The 22,231-nt window shown below is 36.8% G+C and overlaps 1 protein-coding gene across 24 annotated transcripts in view; it reads right to left on the bottom strand.

The window, feature by feature from the left end:
- The window catches only part of GPHN (gephyrin), a 286,068-nt gene that overhangs the window by 111,837 nt on the left and 152,000 nt on the right, over nt 1–22,231 (bottom strand). For 17 of the 24 annotated variants that reach the window (XM_048306432.1, XM_048306436.1, XM_048306437.1 and 14 more), the window contains one exon: nt 14,763–14,801. The exons of the other annotated variants lie outside the window; for them this stretch is intronic. In XM_048306432.1, coding sequence (XP_048162389.1) covers nt 14,763–14,801 — 39 coding nt within the window. The remainder of the gene's footprint in view (nt 1–14,762; nt 14,802–22,231) is intronic. 24 annotated transcript variants of the gene reach the window in all.

Here is a 22,231-nt window from a genome sequence, read left to right as displayed (position 1 = left end):
CATAAAGACACCCTGAATAAGCTGAATTTTCTTCGCAGTTTGATATAGCAAAATAATACAATAGATAAAAAACAGGCAAATTATTTTGTGGGAAAGATTCAATTATCAATCACATCCTTGTACTTTTGTAAGCTCTTAGTTTACTAATAGAAAACTAAAGTCCCAGAGAAGGAAAATTACAGAATTAACCCGACAGCGTCTCTAAAAAAAGGACACTTGCATGTAAGGGTGCTTACATGAAGCAATAAATAAAACTGAAAAAAAAAAAATCCATGAAGAGTACAGATATTCAAATGGCCATATTCTCAAACATGGTCACTAGCTTTTGACATGTTTTAAAGGAATATCAGCATATTAATTATCAGAAATTAATATCAATATTAGAAGACATCAGACACCGCTACTATGTGAACCTTTGAGTACGTTATTAATAAACAAACTTGTTAGGTGCTCAGTTGTGGGAAGCTGGAACTTTGGTTTATACAAAACCAAGAAATTTTAATTTAGTAGCTGACACCACAGTCTCATATATTTGAAGTATAGCATGTTGGTTTTAGGATCTGCTATCCTCTACTCAGAAACAGAGAAGTCATATAAATACAACCCAGTGACTGTGTTTTACACAGGGAAAAAAAGAAGAAGTGAGCTTGGAATGATGTAGACAAAAATAAAACTCCTCCATGGATAGAGATTACCTTAAGATACCTGCTGAGGTATGAAATCATCAATTACATTAAAAATTCCTAAGACACCCATAGACCTGATGATTCTTATAATATAGGAGATGAAGACATTGCAATGGTGAAGAGACACTTTGCTGACCATGAAAAGGCTAGTGAAACATGGAACTCTCTGTGTGCGCATCCATAGCAAGTCTGTATCTATGCCTTTTCATTTCAGTTAATACCATGCTTCAAAGATATTCAAAACTGTTTTTAAATATAAAGTGCATTTTGAAATTTATTTTCTGCCCTTGAGCACAGTGACACTTTGAAGATATCATTAGTTAAAATTCTAAACAGGCTTCAAAGGTAGTACAAGATGCAAGACAGTCCATAAACAACGATCCTGCAGCTCAGGGAGTCCTTTAATGAAATTCAAGTCCATTCTCCAACTTCACAAGAAAAATGACCTCCACAAAATGTCACTGCTAGCAGGCAATGTGATTATTAAAAATGTATAGACTAAGCAACAAAATCTGAAAGGGCATAAAGTCCAAACAGCAGTACAGTCCTCAACACAAGTTTCTAAAAATAGTTGGTTCAAAATATATATGCTTATATTTATTACTGCAGATGGACCTCTACAAACAGGGGAATGCTTCTGGTTTTCATGTTTGCAGCCTGACTGGATGGATGCAACCAAAAAAAGCTGCTGCTAAGTAAACCACTTCTACAGTGACTTCTGCTCTTGAAATCAGCCACTGTATAGTCCACTTTTGGGATGTCCTCAAATAACATGACTTAACATGTGCCCCGAACAGGAACTGAAATAACCATCACACTGGGAAGCACACTCTAAATTAGCTATACATATACGAATGAAATCAGAAATGCTGCAATGTGTAACAACTCTTTGTTTAACTTAACAATGTACCAAAGTGCTGGTGGCCAAGTTTTCTGATACTTTTTTCAGTATTTTTCATTTGAAGGAAGGGTGGAAGAGAGATGTCAAACTTAGATTTTCATCTGTGTCCAGTTCAGGAGTTAACTGTTGGGTACCAACACCTGCATCCATGGAAACTATTGAGGAATTAGTGACTCAGCACCTTCACATTTTACCAGTACTCTAGCAAGGCTGAATTAAGACTGTTCCACCTTGCTTCGTGGGCAATTTTTTTGTTGGTAGTCTCACCATCAGCCAGCTGTTGCCTGCTTCAGGGGACCATAGTATTGGCACAGAATGAATCACAGATCAAGGCTGCTGCTCTCGGCTCTCTTACAACAGCAGTGATGACACTGTTGGGCAGAAGCAGGAAAAAATGATGATATTTCATTAAGAGCTGTCACATTGATGTCTTAATCAGTACTGAGCCTTTACATTGATTCTCAAACCTGAGGCTGATGACTGTATAAAAGGTAGGTGGAAAATACTGGACCAAAACTGCATAAACCACTAAAATGACAGCAAAGAAGTGTCTCCAGTTTCTGATGGATAAGCTGGTAGTGCAAAGAAGACAGGTGCTTATAAGGGGGAGGTGGAAGAGAGGTGTTCCACAGAAACGAAAGGACTTGAAAGTAAAAGCCAGAGTTCAAGAGAAAGACAGAAATGAAGAAAGTCCAGTTTGGAAGTTACAAAGAAAGGAAAGGTTTGTAGTTTAGATAGGAGAAGGGAGTGTGGGAAGAAGGAAGCTAAAATGGAAAGGCAGAATTGCAGGAAATCCAAGCAGTAGGATTCTCAGAAGGGGAGAAATGAGAGTAGAGTGAGGGCAAGTGAATGAAGTGAGTGGGATGGGAAATAGCGGGGAGGTTGGAACCAGAGGATTTTAAAGTTCCCTTCAAATCCAAACAATTCTATGGTTCTACAAAGAAAGACTGCCCAAGGCAGCTTGGACAGAAAATAAATGAGGGAGAAACTCAGGAGAAGCAAAAAGGGAAGACAAGACATGACAGAAGTGTCAGGATGTGGGGGAGCCACAGAGAGAGACAATGGGATTGAAATAAAATGTTAGTTTCAGCTCCAAAGAGGAGAAGTAGGGACAAACAATTTAATTATTTAGGATTTACCAACAACATCTATGAGAGCAGTACCTCTTATATTTCATTGCTATATGAATAAATGCAATTGATTTTAAAGCACATTTTTGATTGTTTACAAAGTGCCTTTTTATTGGAGTTAGGGCATTATGTTCCCAAACCAACTGGTATATTTTTAGATATCTTTGACGTAGTTGCGGTTGCTTAACAGATGGCTCACTGCCAATTGGTTTCACAGAGTTCTCTGCTGCTTCACTGCCTTTCTTTGCCTCCACATAAATTGTTAGTTCAGTTTCTAACCTGTGGAAGCCCTCCCAGGCAGTTTTTGGAGGATACACCTAATGCAGACTGATTTAATTAAAAGACCTAGGACTACTCTTCTGGAAATGTCAGAAACTCCTTTTTTTTGTCTTTCAGGTATTAAGCATAGCAAAGTTTGACCTCAATAGTAAGTAATGATGAGACATACCATATACTCTTCAGCTGGTTTTGGGCAGTAATATAGTTTTACTTCTTCAACTAAAATGCAAATATGAGACTCAGAAATCATAATAAATTCAATTAAATTGACAGAGACAGCCTCTGTGGAAAATATTATTTCTGTTGAACAAGTTAAAACCTATGACTCTGCCTAGCATAAAATAGAGCTATATGTGCAAATTAATGGACAAATTTGCAGATAATTTATGTTTAACTGACTATAGCATTAGCATCAATAACATTTCATTACCTATTTGAGCTTTCCACTGAAAGCTGAAATCTTGGAAGGGCTTTACCAAAGAAATACCTATATAACCTCTGCAACGGAGCTCACAGACCACAGAAGAGCAGAGAAAGAACTAGAGAGACAGATTAGTCAAATATGCAACAAAAAGGTCAGTCATGTCTGTCAACCAGTTGTGTAAGAAGTGTGTACTTTAGGAATAAAAACTGCATCTCTCAGCCTGGAGATAAGATGCCTTCTTCAAAGTTACTCAGAATACCCTTGCTGGAGACAACACATGTGCCAGTAATTTTTTTTCACAAATCAGCTATTTCAGCTTATTGTCTACTTCCCTACTCTTATTTTGCAGGGAGAAAATAGAGCTTACATGGAGCTAGACTGATCAGAGCTTCTCACCAAAAAACCACATATCTACTTCTCCTCCATGAACAATAAGAAATACGGGTTTTAGCAGTTGGTTTCTTTTAATACACTGAAAAGCTTTTTGGATAAGGATTTTGAAGTTTGTGTCATCTCAATTTCACTGTTATGCTGTCTTTCCTTGAATTCTTCCTATTCTTTGTCACCAATAACCTGTATAGTGACATTCAGCGTCTTTTTTTGGTGGATGTAAGGCATGACAGGATTTGTTGTCTTTGATGTTTTCCAAAATCAAATTTCCTTGGCTAATTGCTCAGTTAACTTGACAAATGGATGAAACTGACCACATTTGCTATTGCTGCAAAACAACTAAAATCAAGCAGGTCTGTAAAAACACAAGGCTAAAGTGAGCAGCAGTTGCTGTGTTTGGGCTCACAGGATGAGTGGTGGTGTCTAGGCAGATGTGGGGCCAGTGCTGACCCTGACACGTGTTTGCTCCTCCTCATGAAGTGACTATCCAGCTTCTGTCAATTTTAGTGTACAGTAAGAAACTCATACCGAGACTGGTGAGTCTCCATTTTGACGTCCTTGCTGGGAATTTTTGATGTTGAATGCAACTACCTGTGTCAGGTACACATAGATACATACTGAGAGCACTCTCAGACTTTTGTAGATTTTTTTTACATGAAAGAAAAGTAAACAAAATAAAACAAAACACATCTAATCATATTAGGGTGGTTTACCCTACTGCCTTTCCCTCTTATCAGTGGTAAGCTTGATACATACTTCTCTGCTAACTGACCTGATTCCATTTTCTTTTTGCTTTTCTTCTCCCAACTCAAATCTACAAACAGCCAAAGGTGAATGGAATCCTGATTAATGTAGCCAGCTAAAATTGAACTCTACAAACTGGTGTATCTGCACACACCAATAACACATTTCCATTGACAATGATTCTGCAGCAGAAGAATGCTGCTTGCACTCTCAGCACACCTGCAGTGATTCTGCTGCCACCCAGAATCAAAATATCACAGAATGACCCTACAAAATTTAGCAGTGCGAGGAACAAAAATGTCACAGCAATAACTACTGCTAGCTTAAATACAGACTCTGTTTTCTCTATTTCTTCCCATACCCATGATTCGCTCTGCCTGCAAATTGCCTCCTCTGAATTCTCTCACTCCTTCCACTGGGACCCATCATACCATTTATTGCAGCTTAATGCCTATGGCATGAGACTCAAGTGCCAGAAGCTAATTCAGTGTCTGCTTTCTTTATAAACTGGTATCAGCGAACGAGTCTATCAGTACACTTCCACTGTGTAGATGACCATAAAAAGCAAGTGGCAAGTAGAGGTACCTCTGGGAACACTCAATGATTTATGCATGACCAAGCCATGAATATATTTAATTTCCAATAGTAGCACTCCAATGATACTTATTTTTGTAAACAAATAAATTATTATTATTACTATCATCAAATAAAATGTATATTAGTTAATAAAAATCTTAGTGTTCATTGTAACTTTCCTTAAAAGTCCTTGTTTTCTTCAACTGAAATCAAAATCATTAGAATATTTACATAAAAACACTCAGTTTCTTTTTTACTTACAGCTTGCAAAATATTTGGGGGAAGATGCTTCACATTTTATACACAATAGAGAAGCTGAAAATTTAAATTATTACACTAGAAAAAAACAACCTTGTGGAATTTGTAAATTATTCTTCCACTTCTGCAGATCTAGATCTAAATTTTTAGCTAAATCTGGTTGCATATGATTTATATAAACTTCATAGATCAGTGATTTGCTTGCCTCATCTGTGTAATTGAAGTGTTAATGAAATTGACATATCCAGGCACCCAGTCATGTACATTTTCTAAATATCACTTCTAATAGATATTGTGGTAATAATATCTTTTTATCCCTGATTGCTAAACGAAGTTTTATGATCTTAAATGTATATAAAATATTTATGCCATAAAAACTGATCTTAATTTTATGATACTGCCTACCCCCATACATTGTCACAAACCCACTAGAACAATCATTTTTAGTAGCTGCTAAGCAAACAAGACACTAAATGCTTTTCTGCACTACAAGGAATGCACTTAGGCTCTACAAAGTTGGACACAGCCCACTAGATGCAGTACATTACAGCTGTCTGAAGGTGTGTGTTAAGCCAGTGTCAAAAGGCAGAGTATTTGCAATGGTAGGGAGGTTACAATGAACTTGTTAAAACAGCAGCTGGAAACAAGACAACTGCACTTCATACAAAGAAGGGTCAGGTGTCTGCTTCCTCTTGCAGCCCTCTTTCTCATGTGCAAACTGCTGTGCTTCCCACTGCAACTCCACTTTGTGCAAGAACAAATCCCTTCCTGTTCAGCAAAGGTAGTATAGCTGAAGACTTCCTGGTAAATACACCACCACTCTGCTATTACAAAAACACTGTTAAAATTTTATCTGTTAATAACTACTATGCTTTTAAGTTTTCCCTCAGTTATTTCAAACTGCTTTCTATTAATATAAAATGTAAAAATCTACGAAATCCAGCCCAACCTTTAAATAATTCTCTAAAATTTGAAGAGAAGGAACAAAACATGAGAAGTAAAAAATTTTGTTCTCTGAAAATCACAGACTCATGCAGTAGAAATGAGAGAAATAAGCATGGGTATCTGCACTACGTCAATAAGAATTCTACATGACTGAACTGACAATGTGATGAGCTTTAACTAACGGAGTAACAACTAGGGAGCACTGTCTCATAAAAAATATGAAATATTTGCACTTCTGAAACTTCAGTCAAATTCTTCCACAGGTGCAATAGCTCCTCTAAACAGTTTCAGATCTCAAATCATCAATGTTGAAGATTTAATAAAAAACGACCCTTCCCAAGATACACTTCTGCATTACAAAGGGTGGACTAATGAGTGATAATTTTTCAAGGATACACCATAGCAACAGGAGAACTACCAAAAAATACTTTCTCTTAAGATTCTCTTACACAGTATATCTTTACTCCCCAATTAAATGATAAAGCATCTCTAATAACAGTAGCTTTAAAGTACATTTTCCATAACCTAAAAATTCATAGAAATGATTTTTTTGTGACATCCAGTGATACAATTCATGTTTTCATAGTCTGAACAGTTGTCAGTTTTGGTATGCACAAATGACACTTTCATTATAACTGAACAAGTGAACCGACTTTAAAATCCAAAGTGACCTACTGTGTATTCTGTCAAATGATTCCCTATATAGGACTATTTAACTTCTGGCACAAATCACATTTTTTACCTCCAAGATTCAAACAACTGAATGAAAAGGTTTCTCAAAGAGAAGATGGGAAGTATTTTGTTGACACTGATGTAGCACAGAGCACTGAAATGGAAGACAGTAGAATTCCTGATCTATACTGAGTGAGGAATATTAAACATATCAAGTTTATCTTTTACTCTGGAATTTTATTTTACTTTTAATTAATGACTTACAGTATTTTACAGTAATAGTGAACAATATATATATAAAAAACCAGTATAGACTATATTCTCTCTGTAACACTGTTTCTAAGATGTTTACTATGTATGCTTCCAAAACACCAGTTTCTTTCAGTTTTAGAAGATGTTGAAATATCTTTCATGCACTAGGTAAAACCGGTAGAATAATTTATTGACACTACTCAGCTGTGACAGAGCAATGCTTTCACATTAATACAACTTTGCACAGTATAGACGAATTCTGACAGTTTACCTCCCAGCCACACAGTTCAATTTGGAAACCCTCAGGGTTCTTATACACACCTTTTCATTAATATAGATATAGCAACATAGATATATAAGCATCTCCCCTCATATACACTTCTGCTATGCTTGAAGCAGCAGACCATGTTGTGCAGAAAGATCTTCTTGCTTTTTAATAAAATTCCCTCTGTGTCCAAACTGTTTTTTCAAATCAGCAAACTGATTTTTACACTAGCAGTGTGTGACTGGATCACTGAGGAAAGGCAGTAGCTTTTAAGAAATGACATGGCAGAAGAGATTCTTAGATAGGCACAAATCACATTTAGTTCTTGCTCTGTACTCAAAATGTACACAGGACACTTGCGCTGAATGCTAAGCATCTTGTTGGAACCCAAAGCGCAGGGAGTGTTTCTCTGCCTCATCTGAAAGACCCATCCCCCCTGGAAAACACTGTTTTTGACCTTTATCCATGGAGAAAGCTGCCAAGGCTCTGGGATGAATGAGAATCTACAAGAGTGTGAGTTAGGTGGTAGTGTAATATTTAGTTTGTTACAGAGTGAAAAATTTAGAGCTTTTAGGTTTGTTAGTATAGTAAGTAGAGATGAAGGCAAGATGGAGGATCCCTTGTAGTTTTTCAGGTTTCTTCCTTCTTCACCTACTCCATTTTCTGCAGTATGGGTAGTACAGAATGACTGGTTAGAAAACAGTTAGATTGGTTAGCTGCAGTACAGGGCCACGTGAAAGGATAGTTCCTTAGGCATTGGTAGAAGAGTAAAAATAATGTACACTTTTAGTGACCATTGGTTAGTTTACCTTTAAAAAGCCTTGAGTTTTCCTGCATTTGCCTTTTGGTATTTGCTCTGCTTCATGCTATGTTGCCAGCATGTAAATTGCTGATAAGATATAATAAACAACCTGAAAACCGAGAAGTTCCAAAAGACCCGTTCATCTCTTATTCCTGGCAAGGACTTTCTCCCCCATCCGGGGAGGACATGTGGGGGGTGAGAACCTTCACAGCATCTCACTACCACAGCAAATTTGCTCACACTAAGTGTACAGCAACTACAAACATCATACCTCTAGGCAGACTAACTTAAGTAAAAACTCAGACAGCTGTATTCCTATATAAATTATATGGGTGATGAAAGACCACAATTCAGAATAACACAGAAATCAAATGCACCTAATGTTAGCTGCCCAATACTTTGCATCTGATGAAACAAATTACATCTTAAATAATAATCCTTTTTTTAAAACAAAAGATAACAATGAAAATAAACAAAGACACAAAATATTTCTGGGGAAAATATTAGACTGTCTAAACAGTGTAAAAGCTATTGAAAAAATCCCACAGTTGGAAAATCCATTTTTGTTAACCTTAAAGTCAAAAGAAAACTACTCTCTCTTGTCTGCAAAGAATGATCATGATTTAACAGCAGCTTCTCATTAAGATTCTGCAGGAAACAAAACCCCTAGGTGATAAACACATCTAAAAGAACTTTGTGCCCTTCTCTGTTCTTCCAGGAATGCCCAATGCTGACCAGCAGAAATCAGTAAAATATGGATGAATTGCAAGAGTTTGAAAGACACCATAGCGTCAAGCCTTGTTGTTCATGGATTAATTCTGTATACCATTGGATACCTAAGCATTATTTGGTTTCAAATGAAGAACAGGTCAGCTCCTAGTAGGAAGTGGCAATAACCCAATAATTTTTCACTCTTAAAGAGGGAGTTGTAGACCAAAAATTCAGCCAAAATTGAAGGTGCAATGAGTAGGTTTCATTCAGCTTTGAAATCTGCAAAATCTGCCGCTTGAATGTGATGATGATCTCACTTGAATGAGTGATGCACGTGATTGCAACAGTACACAAAATAAAGCTTATTTACTACTCAGTCTGTCTGCAAAAGGTTACAAGAAAAAAGTCTAAAGGTGTACAAATATTTCTTGAAAGCAAAAATGAAGGTGAAAAAGATTGATGACTGTTGCTATGACGTTCCATAAGAGCAGTGAAGGCCGAATCAAACAAAAGCTTAAGTGCAGTCTCATATAAAATTTCCAAACAATTACATAAATCTGACTTCATCAAACTCCCAAATGAAGTGGAAGAAGCGCCAGGAAGTCATAGAATAGTTGGGGTCGGGAGAGACCTTTTAAAAGCCATTTAAGTCCAACTGCCCCCTGCAATAAGCAAGGATATCTTCAACTAGATCAAGTTGTTCAGAGCCCCATCAAACCTGACTTTGAACACTTTCAGGGATGGGGCATCCATAGCTCCTCTGTGCAATCTGTGCTAGTGCCTCACCACCCTCACAATAAGGAATTTCTTCCTAATATCTTAATTGACCCTCCTTCAGCTTAAAATCATTTCCCCTTGCCCTATCATATCAGGCCCTGCTAAAAAGTTTGGTCCCACTTTTTACAGACCCCCTTTAAGTACTGAAAGACTGCAATAGGGCCTACCTGGAGCCTTCTCTTCTCAAGGCTGAATCTAAAACTTGTCTGGGTAGAACAGCAGCAAAATGTACAGGAGGGAACAATTCTGCAACAGTCACTGATTCATTACTTTGCACATCCATCTGTGGGAATAAGGCCTAAAGCCAAGGGAGATGCTGTGAGATGTGTGATAAAGGGATTAGTGTGGGCATGATGGCCTGCTGCTAGGGGTGCGAAATCCCTCCTTCATATACAAATGGCTGCCCCCCCAACATTTATGAAGGCAGCAACTGGATATTTGACTACAATCTCATCTCCACTTCTCCCAAAAGTATAAATTTGGCATTTAAAATACTCTTTAGCAGAGGATGAGAATAAGACCCCATGCTGCAGACAAGTCAACAAGCTTGCTCCTCTCTCTCTCCCCAAAGCTGGGATGCCTCTGTAAGATTTGAGCCTCTGCCTGTCTTGGACCATACCTGGGAAGAGTTGTACATAGTGCTCTGCACTTACATTCTGTAGATCTAGTGTATTTATTATAGTCAATCTAACAAGAATGTGTAACATATTATTTTCATGAACTACACTATTTGCGAATCTGTGCTCATGAAAGTTCTTAGTGAATGTGACCAGACTTAAAGTGTCAAACTGGTCGCAGACAGAGAGTAAGCTGACTGTACCCAGACCCTCTGATCTCTGGGGAACAGCTGGGAAGCAAGGGATTGATCTTCTGTCAAATTTCTATACTTGTAATGCAACATCATCTCCTCATTTTTCCAAAAAAAGCCATTGGCCAACTAAGTTAAGAGGTAACAGTAGAGAGACACTGGAACTTACTATTATTCAGCAAATTGTTATGGGAGTTGTAAAAGCAAAAGCCTTTGTCAATGATGACAAGCATGAACCAAAAGGCATGTATGTTCTTTAGCACATGTATCATTTAAGGCATTCTTGTCTAAAATTAACCAAATGCATTTTTCAATCTGAATCCAGAAGCAACATACGGACATAATAAAATCTGAATTCCAGCTTGACATGAGTCACTGTCAGACACATTATTCTTAAAAAAATAGAAAACTTCAACTGAAAGTGGAAGCAGTGATTAAATGGATCAGGGCAGTGAAATATCTGGAAATCCCAAGGTAGAAAAATAATCAGAAAAATAATCAGAAAAATAAGTCTCTTTCTTTTTGAGTTCAAAAGACCTGTATTAATTAGGAATTTGTTTTCTTTTCAGAAACAACTGAAGAAATTAGTCGCTTAGAGGTTGCAATGCTGCTATCAACAGAAAGGATACCTTTAGAAAACAGAGAAGAATAAAGAAAGTGAACTGTAAAAAAATAAATGGAAATTTAAAAATTGCATTGAAGTAAAGAGAATATACAACAAACACTCTCTGGCCTGACAAATAATTTGTAGGATTTAGATACTGTAGCTCAGGAAATGACTTTGAGAACTGTAACAGGGGTTTTGTATCAGAGATAATAAGGAGGGAAAAGAGTCTAACGAGGAATAAAACTGAGATATAACCGGGCTGATAACAGGAAATTTAGTTATTCTGGAAAGGGAAACTCTATGAGCTGAAAAGGCTTGTAACTGTTCATGACTGTTTCAAAAGCTACTCTTTAGTTGAAAATTAGCACAGGATAGACTAAAGAATACATTCAAACCCTACCTCGACCCCTCCCGAAAATAACAAGAACAAAAGATTTAGAAAACCTCCCCAAAACCCCTACTAAAAAAAAAAAAAAGATAAAATAATGTTGTATATCACTGTTACAGGGATTTGATAGAGAAGATGTTACTCCCAGGGCTTTGTGTGCAAATTTTTTATTATTTCTTTAACCAAATGTTGACTCATTTATAAGAAAAAACCTAAAAATTATTCTTTAAATTTACCACATATTATTTTTAAACTAATTTAAATATTTGTACCATAACTTGACCACTTCACGTGGAAAACTGATTTAGCTTGATATGCTACAGTGAAGCTGCCTAAGACAGCACTGCATCAGTTCTGTGGTAGGCATAATTTTCAGCCAAGAAAATTCCGTAAGTTCAAGAAAAAGCTTAGTGTTTATTTTTCTCCAGCTCCTGCTGCTTTTCTGCATTTAAAATTTCTGTCATTTGAATATTATTTGAAAAAATCCCTCAAAAATTTTGAGGTAATATTAATTAAATAAAAAGCTATATTAAAAATAACTAAAATGACACATGAACAAATTACTTGTGTTTCTTGGGATGAGGAGTGAGTTCTAGCAGTACCCTGCAGCCCCGCAGTGCTAGAGTGAATATTCCTCCTCCCTTCCAGCCCCTGCTATACTTCCCAAACAACTGCCTAGGGAAGCATCAAAGTAACACTGGGAATTAAAGCTTGGAGAAAGAGATTTGCTACTGAGACCTGTTCATGTCACCACACCCTTCAACAACATGAAGCTGGTGGGAAGTGAGAGACTGACAGCCTACCATCTTTAAGAGTTCATGAAGTTGTGAAAAAAATATGCTTGGAAAAGCAAGGGAGGGTTGGAAAGGCTGAGAAGAGAGAGGACAGGAGAGCCTAGGAGATGGTAAAGGAGTAAAATAAAGGTGGACTTCACATCCTCCAGCTCCTTGGAGCAAAATACGAGTTAACTGGTTTCTAGATGTTAATGTGAAAACTGGGAGAAGGGTCCTACTAGCTCTTCCTCTGAACAGTGTCAACTGTCCTGGGAGCCATCCTCCACAGCAGCAAGCTGGTGTTGGGAACATGGGAACAAGGTGCTCTTTCACAGCGTCTTTCTCGGATTCCACAGCAGGTCCCACACTGGTGAAAGCTGCTACTGACTCAAGGGATGCTGCCCTGCCTCTATGCTTAGACATAATTTCACATATTTAAGGTACCTCTGAAGATAGCAAAAGCAGTAATAATATATCTGAAGACATTTAAAAGCTAAGGTTAAAAGAACATTAAATACAATTTATTTAAGTATCATAAGAATTTATTAAGAAATGATGATAGGATCCATTATGACAGAATATTTTCTCTGGTTCCTAGTTGGCACTGGATTCAAAAACACAGTTAAACCCACAAACAGTGATAATAAGCTAAAAACTGTGGCAGAGCTAGGAAAAGAGGTCAAACGAGTTGAACTAAAAGAAGAGGCAGGAAATCCTGCTTCTTATTCTAAGATGTGACAATGATTTATTCTCTTACTATGGACCTTATGGATGTAGTCAAGTCCTTGTTCTTAATCAGTGAGAGTCACAAAAGGTTCTGTAAACTGGCAATTGACCATTCTCCCAGTACAGAAAGAGTAGGAAGCAGCAATTAGGACACACTTCAGTTTGGTAATACTGTACTGATCCAAGGGTTTATTTAGATTAGCTGCAACCCTCTGTTTTAAATAAAGAGACCTGTAAAATTTCTTACTTAGCTTCTTTGACCCACTGTGTTTCATGAACACAGCTCTACAGTCAAACCTTAATCTTTCTGAGGCTGAGCAACAGACTGTTTTTCCCTCCTGTTGTTACCTACCTTCCACAGATTCTGAGATACCTTAGGTAATATTAGGGTTGTAGTATTTAATTACAATCGAATTTAATACTTAATACAGTATTACTGTAGTAATACACCTATTGAATAAAGTGATGGAAGCAAAGACTAAATACAATTCAGTTTGGTTTGGGTTTGATTTCTTTTTTCATAACATGGGAAAGGGTTTTGAGTAGTTCTATGAAAAAGCTGAATGTTGGTACTGAGATCAGTTTTTGGCTGGTATGTTAAACTGAATCAGACCATGAAGGAGCCAGACAGTAGTTTTCCCCATTCCTTACAATTCTTCTTAATCTTTTCAGACTGGTGCATATTTAGAAATAAAATCTAGGCAGATGGGTAGGACGATATGATAGAAATGCCAGGCATAAAAGCAAGTGGACAGAATGGCAAAAGAGCAAGTATCAGTGAGTAAGCAGACTCCAAGAGCAGCAAAGGGACACTATATTCAAGGATCAGGTGAAAAGGCATGAGGAAAATGCCAAACATTCAGCAAGTTGCTAAAGCAGTACCAAACAGTCAGCAGGTGTGCCAAGCAGCAGAAGAGCAATTCCACAAAGTCAGCAGATGCACTCAGCAGAAAGGCAATGCCAGGCACTTGGAGCAGGACACAGGGCAGCGGGAGGCCAATGCCCATGTACAATTCCATTGAAAGGACAATAAGGAGGCGATACATGCCGGGCAACAGATGGACAGGACAGTAGGTAGTCACTGTCAAGCATTTAGCTGGTCAAGAGGCAATGCCAGACAGTCAGGCAAAGGGCCAAGATTTCAGGAGGACAACGCCACGCAGCCAGCAGGTAGAGAGAATATAAGACAGTAGTGAATGTCAGGCAGTCCCCAGACAGACAAGGCAGAAAAAGACCAAAGCCCACTAATAATCAGATGCAACTGTCAGCAAGAACAAAACATAAGCCTGCTAAACAACTGACAGGGTAGCAGCTGCTGCAGTGCTTTTTCAACAACTTAGGATACCATGAGTGAAACAGTCCCAAGAATCTAGATGCTCACCCTTTGGTAATATAATTTGATCAGACTGAACCATGAAAATCCACAGGAGAATAGCACACAAATGGAAACAGCAAATGAGTCTGACCCTAGCACTTGGGGAGGCCATGGGACCTTCCTATAAAACAAAAATATGAGAATCCACAAGAAAATCAAACAAATGGGAAAAATGTGTCTAAAAACTGTTTCTGATGATGATTAAAAAAGCAAAAAAATACTAGCAAAGAATTAGTTTGGAAATGATTGGGTGGGATTGAAGATGTTGCTTACCCCTCTCTGGAGCCCACATAATGGGAATGTTGGGAATTTCTGCAGCAGAAAAACAGAAGAGAAAAGGGATTTCTGACTCCCAGTTCAAGGAAAGCATGTCAGTTTAGGACTGGGTAATCTCTTTGGGCAAAAAATAAGAATTCAACTGAATCTTTGCCCATCCCCAGATACATGCCTTTATTGAGGTTTGTGAAAAATTTAAGAAGCCCACATCACTTCCATCTCATGACCTCCCACCCTTGTTTCCCAAAACCACACTTACCTCTAGCACCTCTAGTATAAGAGGGGGAAGGGGCTGGTCTTGTGAGCTCATTCCCATATCCACTGCAAAATGGCTTGTGAAGTTGAACAGGAGTACCCATTAGCCACTGCCGGCCATTTGTGAGATAAACGGAAATCATCATTAACTGTTACTCATTATTAGTGTAGGTTGGTGTTTGAATTTGGCTTAGACACACCCACACTCTCATGAAAAGAATTAGTCTTATGAATCTTGTGGGGTAACCCTCTTCTAAGTATCAAACTTATCAGCACCTTTCTGTTACCTTGAATATCCTCTTCCCTTTAACTTAAGCATTCTGCTATTTAACATGGTTGCTTTTTTAAACAAATTAAACTGTTTCAGAAATCTTAGCTGCTGCTTTATTTCAGAAACATGCAATGAACTCTGAAATGTAAGAACTGAGAAAATACCAGCACTAATAAAGTTCAGTGATTTATCATCTGTCATTTAAGTAATGAGACTTCTTATTCAGTATCTAGCTAGAAACGAAAAGAATCAACCAGGAATCAAATTTCACTATTTCTGTCTACTTAGAAGTCTACATTGTGTATGCATTTATCTACCTGCACATTAACTTCTTATTGTCAACACTGAAAACCTACATTCCACTTTGACAATGCAGTAATACGAAACAAGAAGCCAACTCTTCCCTCTTCTGCAAACTGTAGAGCACCTTAGATAATATAAAGGAATCATTAGCTTTGCTGTGCCCTTGCTGAATTAGGATTTGAAAAGGTCACAGAGAATCTGTATGGACTTGCCATGCACTCATACGCAACAAAGTTTTTAAAGAATACAGTAGTGATAGGCTAAGCTGATGGAACTTCATCTATACTGATCCCTGGGTATCAGCCACTCATCCTTCTTCTAGCAGAGCAAGGCACAAGAATAACAGAGGTTAATAGAATTTCGAATTTAGAAATTTGTGTCGTAGAATAGGAATTCCTTCCATACCCAAACTTTCCTGTATTGAACACTACTATTTGGACTTAGAACAAAATGGCAAAATATTTAGGCAAAGAAGACCAAGAGATTTCTATCATGTGATTAGTAATGGCACAAACCAGCCAGGAACTGCAAATACTGGCTGAACCAGAGATATTAGAGCACAAGGTACTTAAGGTCCCACAGTGGCAGCTTTACAAAATCCCGTGATTTTGTGGCCAGCAGGAACTACAATTAGCTGCACCGCATCAAGAACAAAATTGCTATCACCTTCTCACTGAAGGGAGATTTTTCAAGCTTAATGAAAATGAACTATGACAAACTGATCTCAGCATACCATAAGAAAATACTTATTTGTGGAGGAAAATACGGACTTTTAAAATTCAGTGACAGTTTAAATGTCAACAATAAAAACCAGTAGGTTACGCACCTCACTACTAATTTAGGTATTCAATGACAAAATAAGTGGAAAAAGAATATATGCATGAAGGGACAAGAAACTAAAATATAGTCTAAATAACAGTTAAAAAGTAATTATTTTCTTGTCCGTAACTGGTAAGACTTTCATGCCTAAGCGTGACAATAGTCATTTTGGTTTTCTATTTTGGTACTTACACTGAGTCAACATTTTGCTAAAGCTTCACTGCTCCATGTGGTAGCAATTAGCAAAAGCAAGAGAAGGACTAGTTATAATCCTAAGAATAACTCCTGAAGCCAGCTGCTTTCCAAGACTCTCCTAGTTTCTTTCCACTTAGTTGCTGGAAAAGCTCCTAAACAGCAGGGAAGAAGTAAATGAGAAATTCTCTATTCTTTAATAAGTATTAGTTTTAATGATCAACTATTTTAATAGTGAGTCATTTTGCTATTCTGGTGTGCTAATGTCAAAAGGACTAACTCACTCAATTTTTCATACATTTTAAATCCAAACTAGTATTTGGATATCCCTCTAGTTATCATATCTTTAAGCTGCCTTCACAGAGAAGTCTTCCTAACATGTCTATATTATTTTTTTGTTAATTTTCCCTGTATTAAGCTTTTACTAAACTCTTTGTAATAGACCATGACCAGAAAAAAATTACACAGTAAGGGCAAAAATTGTGTAATTACAGGCCTGACAATGTTTTCAAGACTATTTTGCTTTAACTTGATGTTTAATTTTGTTCAGTTTCCTATTATCTTCTCCAAAGTGATGCTTTAATGAAAACTATTTTTAGAAATGCCTAAGAGGAAAAAAAAAATTCCAAAAGTTCCAAATTGAAAATTTTATTATGCAGAAGTTCTATGGCAGGCCTATTTTTCTTCCCCAGTTGCAGAAAGGACTGCAAGATACATTCACTGTTGTGGCTACACTACTAATAGGAGACAAGCCAGTTTATTTAAACTAACAGAGAAATGTCTACATGAGCTGTGGGCTCTACAGTGAAAACACAGCTAAAAGGCATCAGTAAAACCAAGAGGAGGAAAACCCTTCTCTTTACCCCCTTAAAAAAGCACACCATTATCATATTGTTCATCTGGGTGTACTTTTGGAAGTACTGGGCTCACTCACACAGGAACCATTTGTTCACTCTTAGGACATGCCAGCCTTCTTCCAACTGCCATTCCTAAATTACATTGGAAAAAAAAAATCTTTAATTCAAAAATTAAAAAAAAAAAGTGAGATTGCCTGGCTCATTACTGTGGTTTTGCTTCTCATTTTATGAAACATTCAAATTCCTTACTGCTGTTTTACTCTTCAGCAGAGCTTGCAAATATTTCGTACATGTTTGGAAGTCAGAAAACACAGTTTCTATTTGCTATTCAAGAGTATTAAGGACAGCAAAAGAAAAGCAAATGAAAGCTGATCCTCAAATAAGCAAAAATATCCAAAGGCTTAACAGGAATTCTATTAGCATTACCTTTATGATATGATGGTCAGACAACTTTACACAGAAGGTTAACACGTTAGTTAAGTAATTAGGAAGATATTTGCCCCAGCATTCGCCACCAATAGTATCAGGGTTTTGCATTTTCAAAAAAGAGACTGAAGCAATTAATGTAATCCTTTTGAATTCAGGATATAAAATAGTTTAATTATTAATTCAGGATCCATTTGATTCAAACTATCTTCTCATCTAACACATACAGAACATAAGGCTGTAAATGCAGGATAATTCACTTAACATCATCCATGATTTCTGCAAGGAGTATAAGATAACTTGCTTTTATAAGATATTTCTCCCACTAGCCAACACTTTTGATCTGACAGAATTAAAACGAAGAATACAGCTCTTTAGGGAATTCGCTTGTGTGAATAATCTCTTAAACAAACAAACCAACCCAAACACACAAAACCTTTCATTATGATGATTTTATTAGATTTTTTTGGCTCAAGCTTTCTATCACCAGCTATTTTTACAATTCTCTTTAGTAGGTAAAGAAAGTCTTTGCTACCTTACAAAGCCTTTAGTACCATACATTATTTGCCAAAGAAAGTACAGGTAAAAATAAAGTTATTTCTCAGTGTTCTTTATGATAAACTAAACAGACTGAGTTGTGTAACTGTCACAGAAAGCATCTCCCCTTGCCATCATAGTTTTTTGACTATTTTTTATATCCACGGTGACAGTTGAAACTTTTTAAAAGGGAATGTCAGAAAAAAAATGCAGCTTTGCATTTTAGACACATAAATCCCATATACAGACAAGTATTGTCTGTATTGTTTGTTTTATGGTCTTATTTTTTTGAGTAACCTCTGATAGTTGAGTAAATGGAGCTGAAATGGGATCTGCCTTTCTTCCCCCTCACAGTTCTTACTACAGGTGTCCAAACAGCTTTCAGGTGTTTTCATGCAGTGACTGCAGTTGATGACAGCACAACTGAGCCCTTCAGTGATGACGGTGTGCTACCAAGTTTCCCTGAGAAACTCAAACAAGAGAAGAGAAAGGCACTTTTTGGCCCTTTGGAAGTCAGCTAAATCAGAGTGGAATTTCTCAAGACACAGGTACTTGTGTAAACTGACTGTGACTGTGCTGTGTGGTGCAAATAATTTGTATACTGCTGCTTCTCAAAGAAACTGGTAATAGATGTGTAATGAAAAGTGTTCTGCAACAAACATATCAATTCTGCTATAATAACAGGCCTTCTCAAGAGGCACATAAACATGGTTGGATTTTATGACACCAAATATGGCATATCAAATAATAAATTTTATTGAAAAATTAAAGCAGACCAGATAAAGACCTAATCATATAAGCTAGGAACTGCCCGGAGGACTACGAGAAAAGGGAATGGTTACAGAGTTGCTGATAAACTTCTAACAGAGTAGCACAGAATTTGGAAGAAGACTGTCACAGAGCAATCTGTTCCATTGAAGCACATTTGTTGCTTAGATGCACGTGACAAAGTTTTGTAATTCCGGCCCTTTAGGAGCAAGCTGGGTTGGAAACAATTTTCTAAGAAATATGAAGGCCTCAAAAAGTCTAATGGCATGTTACAGGGTCAGATGTCATCCACACATAGCACATATCATTATACAATAGGTTAACACAGAAATCAAACTTTACTCAGAGCAAGACCTCCATTAAGAGATATGGAAAGCTACAGTTTTAAAAGAGGCTACAAAAATGTATGCTTAAATAGGCTATTAAATTGGAGGGCACCTGGAATACTGAAGAATGAAAAACTGAAATAATAGCTTGGGCTATTAGAGGCTGTAATTTCATATTATTCCTACCACAAAATTACTTATGTCCCATGTGAGATGAAGGCTTCATTGCTCCTCACTATGGAGCCATCCTGAAGTGACAGTTTGTAAAAAGGAAATTATTTTCCTTTGGTCCAGTGACAGCACTAAAATATTGCTGAGGAAGAACAGAAGTACTTCTATATACACAACAAACAATACTAGAAATCCTGCTGCTCTGGAAAGGCACTATTTGAACCAGGGAGGACAAAACCACATTATTTCTAGTTTAAGTTGCTGCCTATTAAATGGAAATTGTTATTTGAAAAGTTTAAGTCTCAGTGGATTTGGGTTACTTTGATGCAATGTGTTGCTGTGAGAGTATGGCTATAACACGACATATCCTTATTGTGTCATAAGCATCTTATTTCATTAACAGAATAAAAGTGCAAGCAAACAGACAAAACACATGAAAACTAAAAACAATAGAGATCAAGAGGGTTTCCAACATTACTTGAGACAGAGAAATGGAAGGACACAGATATTAAAACAGTCTGTGGAAGTAAAATGGAATTTGAAGAAAAATCCATGAGAGATACCTTAGAGAATGGGGAAAAGCCACATGATAGAAAATTTGCATTTGGCAATAATTATAAAAATGCTGGTGCAATTTTGAACTGAATATAAAAAGACATATTACAGAAGAAGTGAGACTTTTTTCTCTCCAAACATGGCTTCTGTGTGGTATGTTTGGGGTATTTTGTTCATTCTGAGCATGATTTTTCAGAAACATTGACAAATAGAAGAGATTTCCAGAGAACAATGATTTCTTTTCATGGACTAGAGAACTCTGGTGGAAGAATAAATAAATACGCATATATTTTCAGGCTAAATGAAAACAAGTATGTGCCTAAATACATTTTAAATCAGTCCATAAATATTGAAGAATATAAACAGCAAGAACCAAAAGAAGCATTCATATATTTTCCAAAACACTCAAAAAGTAGGAAGACTTCAAGGAAACATCTGTCTGGTGTTACATGCCAGAAAACAGCTCTTCTATTTTTTTTATAAAGTATTATCTTAAATTTTTAGGACTCAAAATTATCTGCAGTGTGGATGAACTACTTGTGAATACACATTGTGAGACAGTTCAAGAATGTCTATCATCAGTTGAGGACCACACATTGATTTCTACTGCTATTATCTAAGTACATAAAATTAATCTCATAGCTGGGCAAAGAAGACTTGCACAGAATCATACCAGAGACAAAGGATAAGAAAACAGCTAGAAGACTCTGTTAGGAGACAGACAAGTGAATTTTTTGGATGTACAATTTTGCAAAAGAATAAATGTAAAAGTAGAGAAGACAGATGATAGAAAATTGAGCAGAGCACCTCTATACATGAGATTTTTTCTTTCCCTTCTGTACTGAGCAACAGCAACAGAGAAAACACATTTCTATCTCAGAAGGATTCCTAGTATTGATAAAAATGCTGCAACACTACTTAATTTTTTTCACAGAAGTTAATGTATATTGTTATCAACATTCTGTAAAAACTACCACTGAAGTATTGTAGTTCCAAGAAATAAATGTTTCCATCTGTAAATATAAAACAAAAGTTCCCTAAATAAATTAACTTGGGCCATACTTGGATCTCTACCCAGCAACAAACACTTCTTAAATCAACAAGCAGACTGTATGAGCAACTCCAGCAGAGATTTAAAGACTATCCCCATAAATTATATGTGAAATTACATTGCAAAAAAAAATGTGGTTGTATCTACAAAATTAAGCTTGCACTTCAGCTTTAATACAAATGCAAACTACCACCAACTGCCATAACAATTAAGAATTCCAGCATTCACTAATAACATCTATAACATGGTTACTTTCAAATTCAGCCATCCATTGAGTGAATTTGGTTTTTTAAATATCCACATGCACTTCATCACTTCTAGTTGTGTAGTCAAGAAAGTGAAGGATATTCACACTGCTTAATTAAACTGGCCTTGCCTCTCAAAATGTGAATCGTAGGAACAAATTCAAAAGTTTCTCTCCACCCACTGACTAGACCAAAGCTATAAATTTAGAAATCAGAAACAGGCAAGGAAAATCAGATACTGCAAATATTCCTAAAATCTTCTATTCTGTTACAAGAAAAAATGTCATTACACATCATTGAAACAACTGCAATAACCTGGAATGGTTCTGATACAGTGTTCAAAAGGCAAAGTGAGTGGGAAAACTACTAATTTTTTGGGGTTCTTAATTACATATTTCTGAGGTAGCAAGAAGCCATTTTTAGCTACATTATGCTAGGCACTTAATTCCAGTTTTATCAATAATTACAAAATTCAATTAACATTAAATCTTTGGGTTGCAACTACTCTTGATAGCTCCCTTTATTGTGTATGTTCAATAGCAACTGTTTATCTATAGTAGGAAAGAAAGCAGAGAAACGTGCTTTCTAATCCAAAGTACAGGAGAATTAAGGAGAAGCAGGACAGAAACCTACCAGCAGAAATATGACTCAACTGACTATTGTCTCTATTCTAAGGAAAAATACTAAAAC

This window comes from Corvus hawaiiensis, chromosome 6 (assembly GCF_020740725.1).
Source record: "Corvus hawaiiensis isolate bCorHaw1 chromosome 6, bCorHaw1.pri.cur, whole genome shotgun sequence".
In the NCBI taxonomy this organism is placed as follows: domain Eukaryota; kingdom Metazoa; phylum Chordata; class Aves; order Passeriformes; family Corvidae; genus Corvus; species Corvus hawaiiensis.
The sequence above is the reverse complement of the archived record's forward strand: the minus strand, read 5'-3'. Positions and strand labels throughout refer to the sequence as shown.